The sequence below is a fragment of the Microcaecilia unicolor genome, chromosome 1 (genome assembly GCF_901765095.1).
Source record: "Microcaecilia unicolor chromosome 1, aMicUni1.1, whole genome shotgun sequence".
Taxonomy (NCBI): domain Eukaryota; kingdom Metazoa; phylum Chordata; class Amphibia; order Gymnophiona; family Siphonopidae; genus Microcaecilia; species Microcaecilia unicolor.
In genome coordinates this window covers 18,305,815-18,325,063 of record NC_044031.1, presented here as the reverse complement: position 1 = coordinate 18,325,063, position 19,249 = coordinate 18,305,815, and the positions used below count along the sequence as shown (strand labels likewise).

Genomic DNA, 19,249 nt, shown 5'->3' with positions numbered 1-19,249 from the left:
CTGACAGCCCCAAACAAACCCTACCTGCCCCTCGCCAACCAAATCTGAAACAAAAGGGGTTAAACGATCCGCTAAGACTTTAGCCAAGATCTTCAAATCAACTTTTATAAGTGAGATTGGTCTATAAGAGCCCGGGTGGTCTTGAGGTCTACCCACCTTTGGAATTAAGGTAATCAGAGCTTCGTTGGAATGTCTAGGAAATTTCCCCTGTGAAATTGTGTCCTCAAGAAAAGCTAACAACGGACCACAGACCCTAGGGAATAAAAGCTGGTAATGCTCTGCCCCAAATCCGTCCGGACCCGGAGCGGAACCTCGCTTAAGCGATTTCACCATCTTCTGCAACTCCTTGGCCTGCAACGGGGCATTCAACTTAACTAAAGCCTCCGGAGAAAGACTAGGCAACCCCGAGTCCACTAGATAATCCTCCACCAAAGGCCCCAAACGAGGCTCTGGGGTGGCATATAACGCTGCATAATAGTCCTGCAGGATCTTAACCACCCCTGAAATACTATTCGTCTGCATGCCATCAGGGCCCTTTAAGAATGGGATGAATCTATTACCTCCCCAGGTCTTGTTGATTCGCGCCAGCAACCTGCCTGACTTATTACCAAATTTGTGAAACGAATAAGATCGATGGAAAAGATGCTTCTTTGTTCTCTCGTGGATCATAACGTTCAATGCTGCCAAAGAGCCTGACATCACGTCCCTAGTCCCTTCAGATGGCGCTGCCAAATAAGCCCGTTTTGCTACTTGGTATTTCTTCTCTAGCTGAATTACCCCCCGAGATATAACCTCTGTGAAAGCGCGCACATAAATGCAATAATGTCACCCCGTAACACCACCTTAGAAGTTTCCCAATACAATTGTGCCTCCTGCTCATGATTTACACACGCAGTTGGGTGTTTTACACTGCAGAGGGCATCTAAATTCTAAAATCATTCCCAAAATGTTAGGCGAAAAAAGTTAGCCGAAATCAAATGCTTTCTGAGCACCCCAACGTTTCCCTGAGTGTTTTTCTGGTTTGTGTTTCAGATGCGGGTGACATTTGAGGATATCGCTGTCTCTTTCTCTCAGGAGGAGTGGGAGTATTTAGATGAAGAGCAGAAGGAGCTTTACAGGGAGGTGATGAAGGACAATTATGAGACCCTGATCTCCCTAGGTAAGAATTGCTTTGTCTGCATTTTCTTAAGAGGAACAACGTCTGATTTAAAAGAAATTTGGCACATTTTCTGTACCTTCTGCACTTTTGAACCTTCAAAGACTGATCAGAATGTGTCTCGGCTCTGCTGATTGTCTTAGGATGCCTCAGTCCCGATCCTCACTCTGTTATCTTAAGACCTTCCTATGTGTTCTACAAGCTTCCTCCTCTTCCAATCAGAGAGAAATTTTCCTCCAGTTCTTGCATCAAGGCTGAAAATAAGTTGCAGAGCATCACAAATACTCAGTACTAGGATGTAAAGTAGCTGCTGAGACCAGTCAAAAGTGTGTTGCTGTGTTCATTGATCATTTCCTCAGCAGAATTTTCTCCAGGATCAACATGTGATAAAATACAAGAAATCATCATTAACTGTTGTTTCCATGTGTTTGTTAGAGAGGAAGGTACCAGATCATGACAAGGATCAGTTTTTGTTCCTGCTCTTTTCAGCATTGCATAAGTACATAAGTATTGCCATACTGGGACAGACCAAAGGTCCATCAAGCCCAGCATCCTGTTTCCAACAGTGGCCAATCCAGGTCACAAATACCTGGCAAGATCCCCAAAAAGTACAAAACATTTTATGCTATCTCAGAAATAAGCAGTGGATTTTCCCCAAGTCCATTTTCCCTTTAGGAAGCCGGCCGAACCTTTTTTTAAACCCCGCTATGCTAACCGCCTTTACCACATTCTGTGGCAACAAATTGGCAACATTGATAGAGCTGGTCTTCCACAATATTGGATATGAAATATCTGTGTTGGCCAGTGAGTTGGTATTCTCCACACTAGCTGCTCTTTAGAGGGCACCAAGTTGTCTTTATGGAAATACTAGCATAAACTTATATCATCGTGCCTTAAAGTATAGGCAGCTACAGTTAGACCAGCCATGGACCTTGCAGGTGTCTAAATATGAGTGCAACTGTAAGTTACACACATAACTGGGAGTCCCGCCCATGCTTTGACCATGTGTAATCATACGCTATAATATTTATGTTTCAACATTTCATTGATGGCACTTCAAATAAACCATAGCGAAGAATAAAAGTATACATAGCATCCAATGTCAAAAAGTACATAATAAAGACTGTTCACAGTTTTATCCCTCCAACCCCTTCCCAACGTACTCCTTCCTTTGCCCTCTATTTTATTTTCAACAAGTTTTATAGAGGATCCAGTATAATAAGCCTAGTCTACAAATTCCATATACAACAAGTTAAGTTTCCAAGACATATTAGGAGGTATAAAAGGATAAAATCCTTCATCTATGTTTTAACGATTTTTACCCTTCCCCATCCAGCTCTTCCAAACCTTCTTCCCCCCGCCAGTTTTTATACACCTATCTGTTGAATCAACTACAACAAAGAGCAATAAACTAGTCACACCTCTTTGTTCCTCTCCCCCCAAACATACCATACCACTGAAAAGGAAACTGTGGCATAAATATGCTACAGGTGGATTCATCTCTCTTTGGACCCCTACCTGCCTAAAGCTGAGCAGAGATACCCACACACCCAACTGTGCTTCCCCCTCCCCTTTTGTGTCGTGCCTGACTCGTATCTGTCTTAATTTATCTTCATTGCCCCAGTGAAAATCTGACTACTTGCTAGTGGTGAAATCTTTAGCCTCCCAAATCGCAAGAAATCTCTGTTGCCTCTTGGGGGATAAATATGCTCCGTGTGATTCCCAAATCATAAGGTCATGGAGTTTGTTCCTCCAGTACCAAAAGGAGGGGAGATGATCCATTACCCAATGGTTGAGAATGCATTTCTTTCCAAGGATACATGGCTTCCCCAAAAATAATTTTTCCCCCAGAGTGCCAGTTCCCCACAAACTTTGTTTGTTCAAACGTGAAAACCACTTGATATCCTAAAACCGACTGGAGAAACAGAAATATAGCTTCCCAAAATGATTTGATCTGCCGACATTGCCACATCCTATGAGAAAAAGAGACATCTGTCATCGCACATTTCCTGCAGCCTGTTGCTGAGAAAAATAAGCTCTATGTACTGTCCGGAAATGACAGTCCTGTAACTCTGCGCTATGTACTAAACGAGGGGTGTTGCTAAGAGCTGTCAAAAGAAGCTGGGCATTAACTGGCCACCCCATTTCCTGTCTCCAGCGGTCTGCAACTCCTTGTAAAACCCTAGCCGGTGCCCGACGGCTGATTTCTTTATGGAACCACGAGACCGAGATTTTGCCTAAAGCATCCTCTTCCAAAAATTCCTGCAATTTCCTTCCAAAGGCCAAGGATAAACTCACCGCTGGTAAAGTGACCAAATAATGAGACAACTAGGTATAGGCAAAAATAGCCACTGGGCCTTGTGCGCATTGACTAGTGAATTCCTGAGACGTCAAAACCGATCCGTGAGCCTTTACCAACCTCTCCAACAAAGGACACTTCCCTCTCTTCTAACTGCCGAAAAATCCAATTCTCACTACCTGGCAAAAAGTCCGCATTTCCACTTAGAGATAGTAAAACACTACTAGTAGGCTCCTGCTGCAACAATGAAATCAAATCTCTCCAGAGAGACCAAAGGGGTCGAATCAAAATACTCCTGCAGACCCTCACTGGCAGATGCTTTAAAGGAGCGTGAAGAAGATAGACCAGATACCAAAGATGAAAGTAGGCCCGTTCTAAGACTAAATCCATGTATGTAGTAGTACCAATGAGGCAATCCCGCAGATGTCGAAGCAGACAGGCTTGGTTATATCGCCTCATATCCGGAAGCCCCAATCCCAGTCTGGGCACCCACTGGAAACAGGAAAGGTTGGCGTTCCAGTACCATAGTAGCCAAAACAAATCTGCCAGCCGGATCCATGATAGCCAGTTTGGTTTCCAAATGAAGACCCTTCATAATTAAGATCACTACCCCCCACTTTCTGCCAACTGCCGTCAATTCAAAGATCTTTCTAACCCACCAACGTGTCAACTTGGCATGCTCCATTGCAGAGAGATGGGTCTCCTACAGGAAAGCTATCGAAGCCTTCAAAAGTTTTTGTCGCTTAATCGGAGAGTGCAAATTAACTTTCTATTTATGTGTGCCAGGGGCACATAACTGTAGGCACATGGTTTGAAATTGGTCAAGTATATTTTGTAACTATCACAGCTCCCCAATTCTTAAGTGATGGACATTTTTAAAATAAAAAAACTTTGACCTATTCCATTACCAGAGTACTTGAAGCAAGGTATAATAACCCCCAGAACCCTCTGCTTTATGATGGGTGTCAGTTACAGATCCATTATATGCTTTTCCCTTGAGAACTACTGCTGTCTACATACGGCTAATATTATTTTTTATTCCTGGAAGCAGGCTATGGAAGGATAAGTCCTGATATATTATCAAGGATTAAACAAGAGGAAGATCCCCCTGAGTCAAGAGAGAGAAAAGTTACTCACTCAGACACAGGTGAGTAATAATACTGTACAGAGTAAGAGCAGGTATTACAGAATACAAATGAATAAAATGAATGTACAGAACAAGAGGAGGTATTACAGGGTATTACAACCAGGCCTTTAATGGAAGAATTAAATTACTTGTTATTTTCACAAACACATATGGAGAGACACGGACATGTTTATCCACTCCTACCCCAGCTGAGATAATATTTAACCATCTCTCTGACCTCATGTGCAACTTTCTTTAAATTAGTCACCTTACTTTCTAATTGTTCTTACTCTCTTACCTATCTATGTGTTCCATCTTTGCTTATATCCTTCACTGTCAATTAAAATGTTCTATTACGTATTGTGTTGGCATTGTAAGTAGTATACTATCAGGCTTATTTTCGAAAGAGAAGGGCGCCCATCTTCCGACACAAATTGGGAGATGGACGGCCCTTCTCTCAGGGTCGCCCAAATCGGCATAATCGAAAGCCGATTTTGGGTGCCCTCAACTGCTTTCCGTCGCGGGGACGACCAAAGTTCACAGGGGCGTGTCGGCAGCTTAGCGAAGGTGGGACTGGGGTGTGCTTAAGAGATGGGCGTCCTTCAGGTGGGCCCCAGAAGTTTTCTTGTTCTCTGTTCAGGTACTAGGGTTAACACCCCCACAGCAGAGATTTGTGAGAATAGCGGTTGGTGTGGCCAGAGTGACAATAGCCGCTCAGTGGAAGCAAAAGGGTGTACCTTCCATTAAAAAGTGGCTCTCGAAACTGGGGTATGTCTGTGAAATGGAAAGGTTACTAGCAGAACGTAAACAGAGGCTGAATACCTGGCAGTTGGTGTGGGGCACCTTTCAAGCACAAAGCGCACAGTGAACAAAGTGGTCCCTTGGAATCTTGGACTTGACTGTTTGATGTGTTTTACCCTGGGGGTGGGAGAGATGGGGGGGTGAATAGGGGGGAGTGGGAGGGGGTGGGATCGGGTCACTTCTCTAAGCCAAAACCTTATAAAAGATCTGAAGTTTAATGGAGTTATTGTCACTAATGTTGTTTTAGTCAATCTATGTATTCTTTCAATGGCATTATATTGATGGATTGACCTGAAAACACCAATGTTATGGCATACCTTTGCTGGCAGCCACCACTCCCAACGTCTTGCTCTGAGCAGCATGCTGGAACTTCTCTCACCTGCTCGAGAAGTCTCAGCCTGCTGCCCAGAGCTGGAAACAAGGAGCGGGGAGCAGCAGTAGTCTATTTACTTGGCTGGCAGGGCTCAGCATCCCCACCAGCAAAGTAAAAGATAATTCAGCAGGGGGCCCAAGCCCACATTTTGGGAGCCAGTTGTTAAAGTAGCCATGGAGGGCCCTACTTTAACAACCGGCTCCCAAAATTCTTAACAACCAGCTCTTGCGAGCCTGTGAGAGCCTGCTCCAGCACACCACTGCTGTACACCACCTTGAGTGAATTCTTTCAAAAAGGCGTTAAATAAATCTTAATAAATAAATTACAGACCACTGATGAGTTCTTTTTTTTTTTTTTTTTAAGTTTTTGTTTTTATTGAAAATTCTGTAATGCCATACAAAACAGAGTTGAAAAAACTGTTCCATCGTGCAGAAGCTAATACACTTAGAGGCGCATTTTCAAAGCACTTAGTCTTTCAAAGTCCCATAGGTTACAATGGAACTTTGTAAGTCTAAGTGCTTTGAAAATACGCCTCCACGTCAACTAGTTTCCCCCCCCCCCCCTTCCCCTGGACATCATGGTGGCGCCGACAACTGTGCTTTCGACTGTTCATAGGGCTGTCAAATTTTGTTAAAAGTCGCCAAGTGGCCTCTTCTCATTGCAGCAAGTTTCGACATTTGGTATAAGTATTCCACTTTATGCAGTATAAGTTGCATGGAAGGTAGAGACTGTTGTTTCCAAGCCCTTGCCAGAGACAGCTTTGCAGCAACAAAAAACTGAATTGCAAGTCTATGGTGGGAGATGCAAACCTCCGGAGGTTTAAAATGTACCGTGTTTCCCCGAATATAAGACACTGTCTTATATTAATTTTTCCTACCCAAGACCCGCTAGGTCTTATTTTCAGGGGAGGTCTTATTTTTTTGGGGGGGGAAACATCGGGGTCGCCCCCCCCCACCCGAGGTCGCCGGGCCCCCCCTCCACCCGCCTTCCGTCGCTCCCAACCTGAAACGCCTCCTTTTACCTTCCTTCGCAAGTTCGGAGCAAGCAGCAGCAGGGCAGACCTCGCCTTCCTTCTGTGCCCCGCCTTCGCCTGACGTTACTTTACGTCAGGCGAGGGCGGGACACGGAAGGAAGGAGTGGCCTGCCCTGCTGCTGCTTGCTCCGAACTTGCGAAGGAAGGTGAAAGGAGGCGTTTCAGGTACCGGTAGTTCCAGGAGCGATGGAGGGCGGGTGGAGGGGGGGGCCCGGTGATCTTGGGTGGGGGGGCGGCGGCCTTTGTCCGGCTCTCGGCGGCCCTGCTTCAGGTAGGTCTTACTTTCGGGGGAGGCCTTATAATACAAATTTGCAGCAAAACCCCGGTAGGCCTTATTTTCGGAGTAGGTCTTATTTTCGGGGGAACACGGTAGCAGGCAATATTCCGCTTTGCTAGGATAGTTTTGTTGCAACACTTGATGAACCATCCGGAGCACTTGTTTCCAGTAAGTCTGGACCTTCGGGCACTCCCACCATATATTATTATTATTTATTGTTATTATTTTATTTGTAACACTTATACCCCGCGCTTTCCCACTCATTAGCAGGTTCAACGCGGCTTACATAATAGAACAGGTTTACAAGATAACACAAAAAGGATAACAGCCGTAATATAGTGAATAACGAGGTGGACAATAAAGTGGATAAGTAAAATGGGTAAGGGAGGAATGGGTAATATGTAAGAAGGAGCCCTGAGAACCACAGTTACGCCAGCAGTCTGCAGATACCTTAGGATACATTTGCTGTAATTTATCAGGGGTGGGGTACCACCAGTACAACATCTTGAAACCATTTTCTACCATAGTTTGAGCTAAAGATGGTTTGAGCAAGAATCTATATCCCCTCGACCAAGTTTCCCTCAGGTGGGTGCTCTGTAATGCTACTTCCCATCTTTCATTATAATATAATTGGGGGTTAGTGTAGAATAGTAAAGTTAAATATAAACGAGATACACTTCCTGTACCCCTCCCCCCCCCCCCCATTCCGTAGGGCCTTCACTAGTGCTGTTTCAGTTAAGTCCAGTTCCTTCCGTGCTCGTCTGTGGATATAGTTTCTTAAGCAACTATAGTAAAGGAGGTCACTTTCAACCAACCCAAATTTCTCTTGGAGTTCTTCAAAGTTAAGTATCCTCCCATTAGCCCACACCTGTCCCAGAGTATACAGACCCGCCCGGGCCCACCGCTCATATACTGGTTCTGAGGAGCCCAAAGGAAAACCCGGGGCCCATCGGATAGCTGTCTGCAGGTAGTATTTCCGTATATGGTACCATGTAGATAGCAAGTGGCTCACCCCCAACGGGACTCTCCGCATTATAGCCAATAGGTCACTCCCCGGTAGCCACATGACATCTCCCAAGGATCTGGTCCCCAGCCAGTCTCGCTCCCAGTGGATCCATTTCTTAGTAGTGGCTGGGGTCCAATCCGCTAATACTTTCAGCTGGGCCGCTTGATAGTACAGATAAAAATTGGGAACTCCCATACCCCCCCCCCCCCCCCCCTATTGTGTGTCTGGTACATCATGGCCCGACTCACCCGGGGTGGGTGCTTCCGCCAGATGTAAGCAAACATTTTGCGGTTAAGTTGAGAAAAGAAACTGCGAGGAATTGGGAATGGGAGAGCCAGAAATAGATATAATAATTTAGAGAGCAACATCATTTTGATTGCATGAATGCGCCATGTCCACGATATTGTCAATCCCTCTACCTATCGAGCTCCGCAAAAAGTTCTGCTATCTTCTTAGGGTAGTTAGCTGAGAATAAGCCCTCCACAGTGGGTGTTATGTTTATCCCCAAGTATTTAATAGATTTAGCGGCCCAGACAAACGTAAAGGCAGCTTTTAACTGAGGAATTTCCTGTGAGGGAACCATGAGATTAAGGATTTCCGATTTGGTAATGTTGATCTTAAACCCTGATAATTGCCCATATTGTATAATAATTTCCATGGCCTGTTGTACAGAGGACTCCGGGTGGGACAAGGTCAGGAGCACATCATCTGCAAATAACATTATTTTATATTCCCTTCGTCCCCTGACCAGGCCCCTAATCCCAGGGTTCCCCCTAATCAATATAGCAAGCGTTTGATGGACAAAGCGAATAGTAGTGGAGAAACTGCACAACCCTGTCTGGTTTCCCTATGGAGCTCCAAGGGCTTAGTATATGTACCATTTATTCCCACTGCAGCGCCTTGTGACTCTGGGCAAGTCACTTAACCCTTCATTGCCCCTGGTACAAAATAAGTACCTGAATATATGTAAACCGCTTTGAATGTAGTTGCATTTCCCTTTCCCTTAAAGTTGCTAACTGGCTTGCATACAGCAATTTAAGCCATGCCATGTACCGCCCCCCTATCCCCACATGTTTCAGGACCGCGAAAAAGAATGACCAGTTCACCCGGTCGAATGCTTTTTCAGCATCAATCAAGAGTAACAGCGCTGGTGTCCTATCATCTTTGGCTTGTTGAATTATGTGTAGCAAGCATCTAATGTTATCATGAGTCTGGCGACCCGTAATAAACCCTGCCTGGTCCTCATATATCAACCTCGGCAGTACCAACTGAAGTCAACGTGCTAAGATCTTTGTAAAGATTTTATAATCTGTATTTAAGAGGGAAATTGGTCTATAGGAGCCACACTGCTGGGGATCTTTCCCTGGCTTCAACAGCAAGATAACCGCTGCCAGTCTCCAGCAGTGGGGCAGTTCCTGTACAGTATCAAAGAAGGCAAATGGGGGCCAATCGCTTAACAAACAGTTTATAAAACCTGGTGGGAAAGCCATCTGGGCCTGGGGCCTTATTGTGGGGAAGATCTGAAATCGGCCATTCAATATCATCTATGGTTATGGGTGCAGATGGCAATGCCATCTCTCCCTTCGATAGCTGCGGAAGACAGACCTCCTGAAGGTAAGCTTCCATGACTGTACTGTATCCCCGAGGTGTTTTTAATGGTAAAGATATGGTTGCGCTGGGCTTGTTTCTTTAATTTACAAGCTAATAGCCTACTAGCTTTGTCGCCAAATTCAAAGTGCTCCTGCTGCACCCATTGCAGTGGAAAGCTCAGCCATTTGAACCTCATTAAGCTTTAATCTGAGCTGATTCAATGTTTCGGCTCCCTTGAGATCTGAGGGATCCTTTGTGCAGCTTCTCCAACTGAGCTATATTGCCTCTAAGATCTTGTTCCTGAACCACCCGAGGTTTGGTAAAATACGCTTGTAATGCTATCAGGTGTCCGTGAAGGACTGCTTTTAAGCCTTCCCATAAAATAGGTGGTTGTATCTACTACTACTACTACTACTTAACATTTCTAGAGCGCGTATTATTCTACTAGGAATAAATGCCCGTTTCTGAGGGCAATGAAACGGGCGCTAGCAAGGGGCCCCCTCCCTCCGAGCTACTTGCCTTGTTCGGTGTTGGCGTCGCTGTGTGTGGGTAGGGTTTTGTTTTTTTTTTGTTTGCTGCGCCTCCGTGGCCGTGCCTGTGGCGTTTCGGTTTCGGGCCTCGAGTGTTATAGCTCCGCCCTCGACGTCATGACGTTTTGACGCGAGGGCGGTGCAGACACTCCAGGGCACACCGGATATCTCGGGCGCCTCAACGTCCGTGGAGGCTTCAGAACGTTGGGGTTGCCTTTTATATATATAGATAACCTGGAACTGACATGCAGTGGCACATAATTTGCAGGTAGCTGTGTACTTAGATGGAGGTGAACAGGGTGCATAAGTATGTGCACAAATGATAAAATACTGTAATTTATACTTGTTTCCTGGCAATCTAGGTGTGAGCATTTATACCAGCTCAGTACCTGCTTATTTGCCCTGCTACATTAATATTCTATAAAGAAGAATAGACACATTTTATAAGATGGACATTCCTCTGGTGCCACATAGATGTCTATGTCCCTTGCAAAATAAACAAAGAAAGACGGTCCCTGCTCACCTAGGTCATTGAATTTTAAATATTCCACAATGTATTTTTCCACGGTAGAAATGTTCTGCGGGTCTTGTAATAATGACTCATTAAGCCGCCAATAGCTGGGACCCTTAGGTATACTTATTGTTCCCAGAGTCAGTACCACGAGCGGGGTTCAGTAGTTACAGCGTGCAGATTATGTGCTATAGCCCCGTCCCCCAGCCAGAGGTCTGTCCTGGAGTGTGTGTTATACTTAGGGGAGAAGTATGTGTAATCCCTCTCTTGACCATGATTCCCATGCCAGAGGTCAGCCAACCCCCAGCGCACCAAAAAGCTTTTAAATATGGTTCTATCCCGCTTAGCATAATATACCTGCCCCGCCGAATTGTCTAGTGGCGGGTCTATTGTAAGATTGAAGTCATCCCCTATTACTAATTGTCCCTGTGCATGGCGTTGTAACCCCCTCTCCACATCTGCTATAAAGGACCCTTGCCCTTCATTAGGTGCATAAATTGACAACATGGTATATTGAATGTTATACAAGGATGCTGTAACTACAATATATCTGCCTTCTTTATCAGCTACAATATTATGTATGTGTCATGGGAGAGCAGCTGATTAGTTGTATTGTAAGCAAATACAGCAGTGGGAAACCACTTATGATTAACTCATTTTTCATGCTGTTGTTTCAAATGGGTCTCCTGAATGAATATCACATCTGCCTTCGGGCGCAGCATTTCTTTAAACATTAATTTGCATGTCATAGGCGAGTTAAGACCACGGACATTCAAAGTAAAAACACTTGAACATATTCATAAGCCCCCTATCGTTCAGCAAGCCTAGTCAGCCACCACTAGATGCCATGTAGTTTCCTCCAACCCCTCCAACCCCCCTCACCCCTAGCCCCCCCCCCCCCCCCCACAATACCAACCGTAATATGTTAGTTTACCAAGTCATGACATGTCTACTAGAGAGGGAAGTGAGTCACCTATCTATCTACCTGTCAAATATAGTTGAACCTCCACACTCGCCAAGACACTTGTCAGCATCCAGTTATCCTATGTAGTAGAGCAGTTTCTAGAGCTGTTAGTCTCAGCTTGGGCCTGATAGCGATGTAACTTGTCTTCCAGAGATCTGTCTCCTAAGGCGGCCCTTCCCGTGAGATACTCGATGCCATTTCGGCCTGCCTTGCTTCTTATTACCAGGCTGCTGATGGTTCCCTGTTGGGTCAACTCGATCGCCAGTAGATAAAAATTTTTGTGCTTCTTCCAGCAAGGCCACTCTGCAATGTTTGCCCTCTTTGTAGAACACTAGAGCAAAAGGATGTTGCTATTTATACTGGATCTGCTCCTCTCTCAATCAGTAGGTTAAAGGACGTAATTCGCTCTGCCGTTTGAGGGTGGTAGCTGTGAAAGGTCATCATAGATCTCTATGGGGTAACTGTCCCACAGTATAGGTGTAGCTGTCCTTGCTTTGTGCATCACAGCTTCCTTCAATTTAAATTCAGCAAAGCATACCACAATACCCAATTGCAAAGGTATGAAATACAAACTAATGCATGCGTCAAACTTTACCTACCTGAGCACACAATTATGGAACGCGTTACCGCGCAGCTTGAAATCGATCTACGAAAGAACGAACTTCCGCATACTACTGAAGCCCCATCTCTTGAATAAAGCATACCACAAAGATCAACCAATGTGAATATGCACAACTCGCCCATTTATATTCAGAACTGTTTCATAATATCTGCTTGTATACTATTACTATGTCTTATTATCATCATGCTGACCAAGATCCTTCTGTAATACTAAATGTTTATTTTCTAGCATTCTTCCACTACTCATGATGTATTGTAAGCCACTTTGAGCCTGCAAAGAGGTGGGAAAATGTGGGATACAAATGCAACAAATAAATAAATATAAATAAATATCTTTAGGCACGTTTGGTTTTCTCGTTCCCAAGGCTCGGTGAGCTCACTCGATCCGAATGGATGCAGGTGCACGGGGTTTATCAAGGTCAGAGAGCAAGTGGGCCGCAAGGCACTGAACAACTTCTTCGCAGTCCGAATATTCAGGTAACTCCGGCAGCCCACGGACCCGTATGTTGGAGCGACGACTCCGGTTTTCTAAATCTTCCACCTTATCTAGTAGGTACCTGGTCCTGTAGCTGCTGTTCAAGCATGGTTAGAGACTCTGCGTGTTCTTCCAGGCCCACTTCCGTTTCAGCCACGCGATTACCCAGCTCTGCTATTTCTCCTCGGAGGTCTGCCCCCAGCTTTGCCAAAGCTTGGTGCATTGCCTTTAAATTGGACCGGATTTCTTGGAGCCAACTGCATAGTGTGGTCCAAGTTTCATGCTGTGGTAACGGCACCTTCCCGTTCGCACTGGGCACCGCCAACCCCGGCGAAAGCTGTTGACTTTCCTCATCTCGGGCGCCATGTTCCTCGGGGTGCGTAGCTGGAGACATCGCCTTCCGCTGAAATGCGTACACTTGTAAATCGAGTGTTTTCACTTGCGAGGCAATCGTAACCTATGCAGCACTCCGGGCCCAGCAGTCGAGACTGTTTCCCGCGTGATATAGTGTGGAGGAAAGCTATTAATTAAGCTAATTCTTGGCAGTGGCTTGGGAGCTCTGTTTTCAAGCTGCCATTCGGGTCTGTGACGTCACTTCCTCCTCCACTGATGAGTTCTTGCGTCAAGGCTGAAAATAAGATACAGAACAGCACAAATTCTCAGGACCTGGATGTAACAGAGTGTGTCAAAGTAGCTGCTGAGACCAGTCAAAAGTGTGGTGCTGTGTTCATTGGTCTTTCCTTAGTTTTGACACTGTAAAGCTGCAGAATTGTCTCCAGGATCAACACAATGATAAGAATAATACAAGAAATCATCAGCAGTTGCTGTTTTCTTGTGTATGTTAGCGAGGAGGATACCAGATCATGACAATGAGTTGCCAATGTGTTTGTCAATGAGTTGGTTATCATCCATACCAGCAGCTCTTTGGAGGGCACCCAAGTGTCGTAATTGAAATACTAGCATAACCTTATATCATCGTGCCTTAATGTTTAGGCAGCTACGGTTACACCAGCCATAGACATGGCAAGTGTCTTAATATGTTATACACATAACTGGGAGCCCCGCCCATGTGTAAGGCCCCCTGGCAATTGCACACTATAACATTTATACACGCTCTTATAGAAGAGTGCTTAGGTCACCTGTGTTGGGTAAGTGCTAATTTTCTTTCTATTTACGTGTGCCAGGGGCACGTAACCGTAGGCGCATAGTTACAAAATTGCTCTCAGTGTCTTACCCGGCATCAGGAGTGTCAGTGAGATATGAGCCTTTACCCTAACTAAACCTCTCCTTCCCTTTTATCAGCAGGTGATTCTTCTCTTTAATTCTTGTATAATATCATTCTGTGACAGCAGGGATGGGAGTGCACAAATGTTGATCTGAATTTGAGGGGAGAGGGGGCTGAAGGGCTAATCAGTCACTCAGTAAGACAACTCATAAGTACATAAGTAATGCCACACTGGGAAAAGACCAAGGGTCCATCGAGCCCAGCATCCTGTCCACGACAGCGGCCAATCCAGGCCAAGGGCACCTGGCAAGCTTCCCAAATGTACAAACATTCTATACATGTTATTCCTGGAATTGTGGATTTTTCCCAAGTCCATTTAGTAGCGGTTTATGGGTTTGTCTTTAAGGAAACCGTCTAACCCCCTTTTAAACTCTGCCAAGCTAACCGCCTTCACCATGTTCTCAGGCAACAAATTCCAGAGTTTAATTACGCGTTGGGTGAAGAAACTTTTTCTCCGATTTGTTTTAAATTTACTACACTGTACTTTCATCGCATGCCCCCTAGTCCTAGTATTTTTGGAAAGCGTGAACAGACGCTTCACACCCACCTGTTCCACTCCACTCATTATTTTATATACCTTTATCATGTCTCCCCTCAGCTGTCTCTTCTCCAAGCTGAAAAGCCCTAGCCTCCTTAGTCTTTCTTCATAGGGAAGTCGTCCCATCCCCGCTATCATTTTCGTCGCCCTTCGCTGCACCTTTTCCAATTCCACTATATCTTTCTTGAGATGCGACGACCAGAATTGAACACAGTACTCAAGGTGCGGTCGCACCATGGAGCGATATAACGGCATTATAACATCCTCACACCTGTTTTCCATACCTTTCCTAATAATGCCCAACATTCTATTTGCTTTCCGAGCCGCAGCAGCACACTGAGCAGAAGGTTTCAGTGTATTATCGATGACGACACCCAGATCCCTTTCTTGGTCCGTAACTCCTAACGTGGAACTTTGCATGACGTAGCTATAATTCGGGTTCTTTTTTCCCACATGCATCACCTTGCACTTGCTCACATTAAACGTCATCTGCTATTTAGCCGCCCAGTCTCTCAGTCTCGTAAGGTCCTTCTGTAATTTTTCACAATCCTGTCGCGAGTTAACGACTTTGAATAACTTTGTGTCATCAGCAAATTTAATTACCTCACTAGTTACTCCCATCTCTAAATCATTTATAAATATATTAAAAAGCAGCGGTCCTAGCACAGACCCCTGAGGAACCCCACTAACTACCCTTCTCCACTAACTCACTAGAGTCCCCTAAAAAAGTTCTTAATTTTAAGGGATTTTATAATGTTCCAGTTTGTTGAAAATAGACCGGGTCAGTTTCAAACAATGACAGCTCCCCAATTCTTAAGTGATTATACATTTTTATAATCAAATACTTGTGACCTGTTCCATTACCAGAGTACTTGAAGTGAGGAATAATAACCCCCAAATCCCTTTGCTTTATGATGAGTGGCAGTAATAGATCCATTATGTGCTTTTCCCTTGAGAACTACTGCTGTCTATTTTTCTGTGAATATAAGGAAAATACAGCTAATATTATTTTTTGTTCCTGGAAACAGGCTATGACGGGAAAAGTCTTGATATATTATCAAGGATTAAACAAGAAGAAGAGACATATGTCCAGGATCCCCAGGAGACAAGAGAGAGAGAAGTTACTAACTCAGACGCAGGTGAGTAATAATACTGTACAGAGTAGGAGCAGGTATTACATAATACAATTGAGTAATAATAAACACTGTACAGAGCATGAAGGGGTATTACGGAGCATAGCCAAGCTTGAGGAATTATTACACAGTACAGTTGAGTAATAATACTGTACAGAGTAAGAGGAGATATTACAGAGTACAAGTGAGAATTAAACATTGTAAAGAATACAGAAGAGGAACAGATTACCAAATCCGTGGCCTCCTCTGAGTGTCCGTGTTTTGATCTTGTAACTTTGGGAGGCATAATTCATGATTTATTTTAAATATTTATATTCCACCTAAGAATTCATTGAAACAGATTCCCAATGAACCTTAATATTAGATAAACTGTACAGTAATGCAGAAATATCAAAATAAAAAAATCTTTAGTATTACCACACATGTAGACATTTATAAAAATTCATACCTGATCATAAAACCTAGAAAATCTGACATTGTTTCAACTGAGCATGTTCATAAAAAAAGTTATAAGCTGCTCAAAGTCAACAAAGGAGAAGGCAGTGGCCTGAGCTGTAACCATTTGAGCCAGCTGACCAGAAAACATGCGATGGGTCACTTTACCCTAAAAACGTAAAGCCAGTGTTCTGAAGAGGGAATAAAATCTTGTTATACAAATAGGCATCATTTGAAACAAAGATAACCGTCTTAGAAAAATATTCATTGTGATGGATTCATTTCTACCGAACCAAAGAAAATAGATTGCTTAAGTCTCGTTTCACTTTCATGATGACTTTACTGTAGTTTGTCTCACAGTGAAGTTGTACAATTATATATTTACTTCCCTATTGAAAAGAATTGTTCCTTGAATCATTTTCAGTAAGTCAAGCTGTACCTGCTGTACACCACCTTGGACGAATCTCTTCATAAAGACAGTTAATAAATCCCAATAAATAAGTAAACTGAGGGTCCAGATTGAGGTTGAGAACTTCAGTTTTCCCTGATATATTGAGTACGATGGCAGAGTTATCAAATTTGTCCATGCTGTAACATGGTCAAAGACTTTTTTTTATTCATTAATAAATGAACAGTAGGCTTTTTAATTGATAGTTTGTGAGGCCACAATACAGAAATAAATTACAGTAATCCATTCTAGAGGTGACATAAGCATGAAGCAATTGTAGATTTACAAAGGAACTTGTTATGTATGATGGAAGAAATCTGCTGGTGAATCTAGCTGTACTTCCGCTAATGTTTTTGCTAGAATAACACCAGGTACTATAGAAAGAGTTCTCTGACATCTGGAGAACCAGAAATAGTGTTCCCCCCCCCCCCCCCCCCCCAAAAAAAAAAAAAAAAAATCACCTTTCATTCCTTTATCTTAAACCATTCCTAAGGTTCATGCAGGCACTTTCCCAAATGCCTCTCAACAGCCGCTTGATCTTACTGAAATGAATGTAGACAGGGTCATTGAGGAGTGTTTTTTCTCTCTTGACACATCTGCCAGTGGCCTACTCGGTGTTTTGAAATGTCCTATGTGGCATTTTATGTCTGTTTATATGAGGGGCAGTTCTTATGTATTTCTTGGCTTCTCCAGTCAGGGGCGCAAAGTCTACACAATGTGTGGGAAAAAAGTGACCCCTTACATAGTTTCAAAATATTTTGCAATTGTTTAAATGCTTAGTATGACCTTTGAAAATTAGTTAATTCATAATTTGTGTTCAAAGTGCCGTCCTTCAACCTTGACACATTCCTAATGTCTTGAACGCCACTGAGCTGTTGGCTCAATGAATTCTGGGGTTTCATTCATTAAAAGCTCGACTGTTTTGCATTCTTGATGCGCTGGAGCACCATCCTGTTGAAAAATAAAGTACTCGGAAATGTCTCGAAGTTTAGGCAGAATGGTGCCTGGTGAACTTTTGCACATTCTTGCCAATTGTGGATCCTCTGATGCTCTTGCCACCATGTTATAGAATTGCCCTGTCTATGAACGCAGAAAATTCTGTTTCTTGAGCAATAATAGTTTTCCATAAGTAATACATGACTAATGTCTTATTTTCATATCCAGCAGTTAATGAGGCTATACAGAAGCTCAAGCAAGAGCAAAATCACGAAGAAACTCCTGTCGAAATGGAACAAATACCAGGACAGTCAAAAAATGTCTGTGAGAATATTTTCCAAGGGATCGAGAGGAGACACACAAGGAATCATCAGCAGGAGTTGGAGAAGAAGCAGAGAGACCCTGCCGGAGAAACACCTTGTGGAATTACTGAGAGTGAGAGAAGTGACGGGGAACTCATAAACATTCCTGAGCACCAGAGACACTTGAGAACAAAGAGTCCCTTCCAAGATAGTAACAGTGATCCAGAACCTTCTAAACTCCCCCAAGATGAGAGGACAGAGAACGAATCCTTTCAGTGTGACAGCTGTGGAACAATCTTCAATATGAATGATCATTTCTTATTGGATAAGAGAACTGACAGTAGGGAGAGATCTTTTTCATGTTCTCAGTGTGAAAAGAGTTTCAGACAGAAGATAAATTTGAAATTAAACCAGAGAATTCATGCTGAATTTAAACCATTTTCATGTAATGAAAATAGCAAAGGTTTTTGTCATCAGGAATCATTAATTACACACCAAAAGACACATACTGGAAACATGAAGCACATAGGAAAGAAACATTTTACATGTACTGAGTGTAATAAGAGTTTCACTAATTCATCGTATCTGAAAGTGCACCAGATCATCCATAGCGGAAGGACACCCTTTACATATACCAAGGGTGGTAAAAGTTTTAGTTTATCCTCAATTCTGAAAAGGAACCAAGTAATCCACAGTGGACAGAAACCTTTTTTTTGTAGTGAGAGTAGTAAAGGTTTCAGTGAGGCTTCACAGCTGAAGAGGCATCAAATGATCCACAGTGGAAAGAAACCTTTTACATGCACTGAATGTAATAAAAGTTTCTCTTCTTCATCATACCTGAAAACTCATCAAATGATCCACAGTGGAAAGAAACCTTTTACATGTACTGAGTGTAATAAAAGTTTCTCTTCTTCATCATACCTGAAAGCTCATCAAATGATCCACAGTAGCAAGAATCCTATTACATGCACTGAGTGTAATAAAAGTTTCACTTCTTCATCATACCTGAAAACTCATCAAATGATCCATAGTGGAAAGAAACCTTTTACATGCACTGAATGTAATAAAAGTTTCACTCGTTCATCATACTTGAAAATTCATCAAATGATCCACAGTGGAAAGAAACCTTTTACATGCACTGAATGTAATAAAAGTTTCAGTTGGTCATCATACCTGAAAACTCATCAAATGATCCACAGTGGAAAGAAACCTTTTACATGCACTGAGTGCAATAAAAGTTTCACTGATTCATCATACTTGAAAACTCATCAAATGATCCACAGTGGAAAGAAACCTTTTACATGCTCTGAGTGTAATAAAAGTTTCACCAGGTCATCAACTCTGAAAATACACCAAAACATTCACAGTGGAAAGAAATCTTTTACATGCACTGAGTGTAATAAAAGTTTT

At 43.4% G+C, this 19,249-nt stretch overlaps 1 protein-coding gene across 1 annotated transcript; it reads left to right on the top strand.

The window, feature by feature from the left end:
• Positions 1–1,061: 1,061 nt before the first annotated feature.
• Positions 1,062–18,838, top strand: LOC115463691 (zinc finger protein OZF-like; the record flags this gene model as incomplete). The annotated part of the gene is made up of 4 exons (XM_030194414.1): positions 1,062–1,159; positions 4,507–4,602; positions 15,614–15,724; positions 17,769–18,838. Coding segments are annotated over exons 1-4 (1,311 nt in total), but the record flags the coding sequence as incomplete, so codon positions are not given.
• Positions 18,839–19,249: the final 411 nt, after the last annotated feature.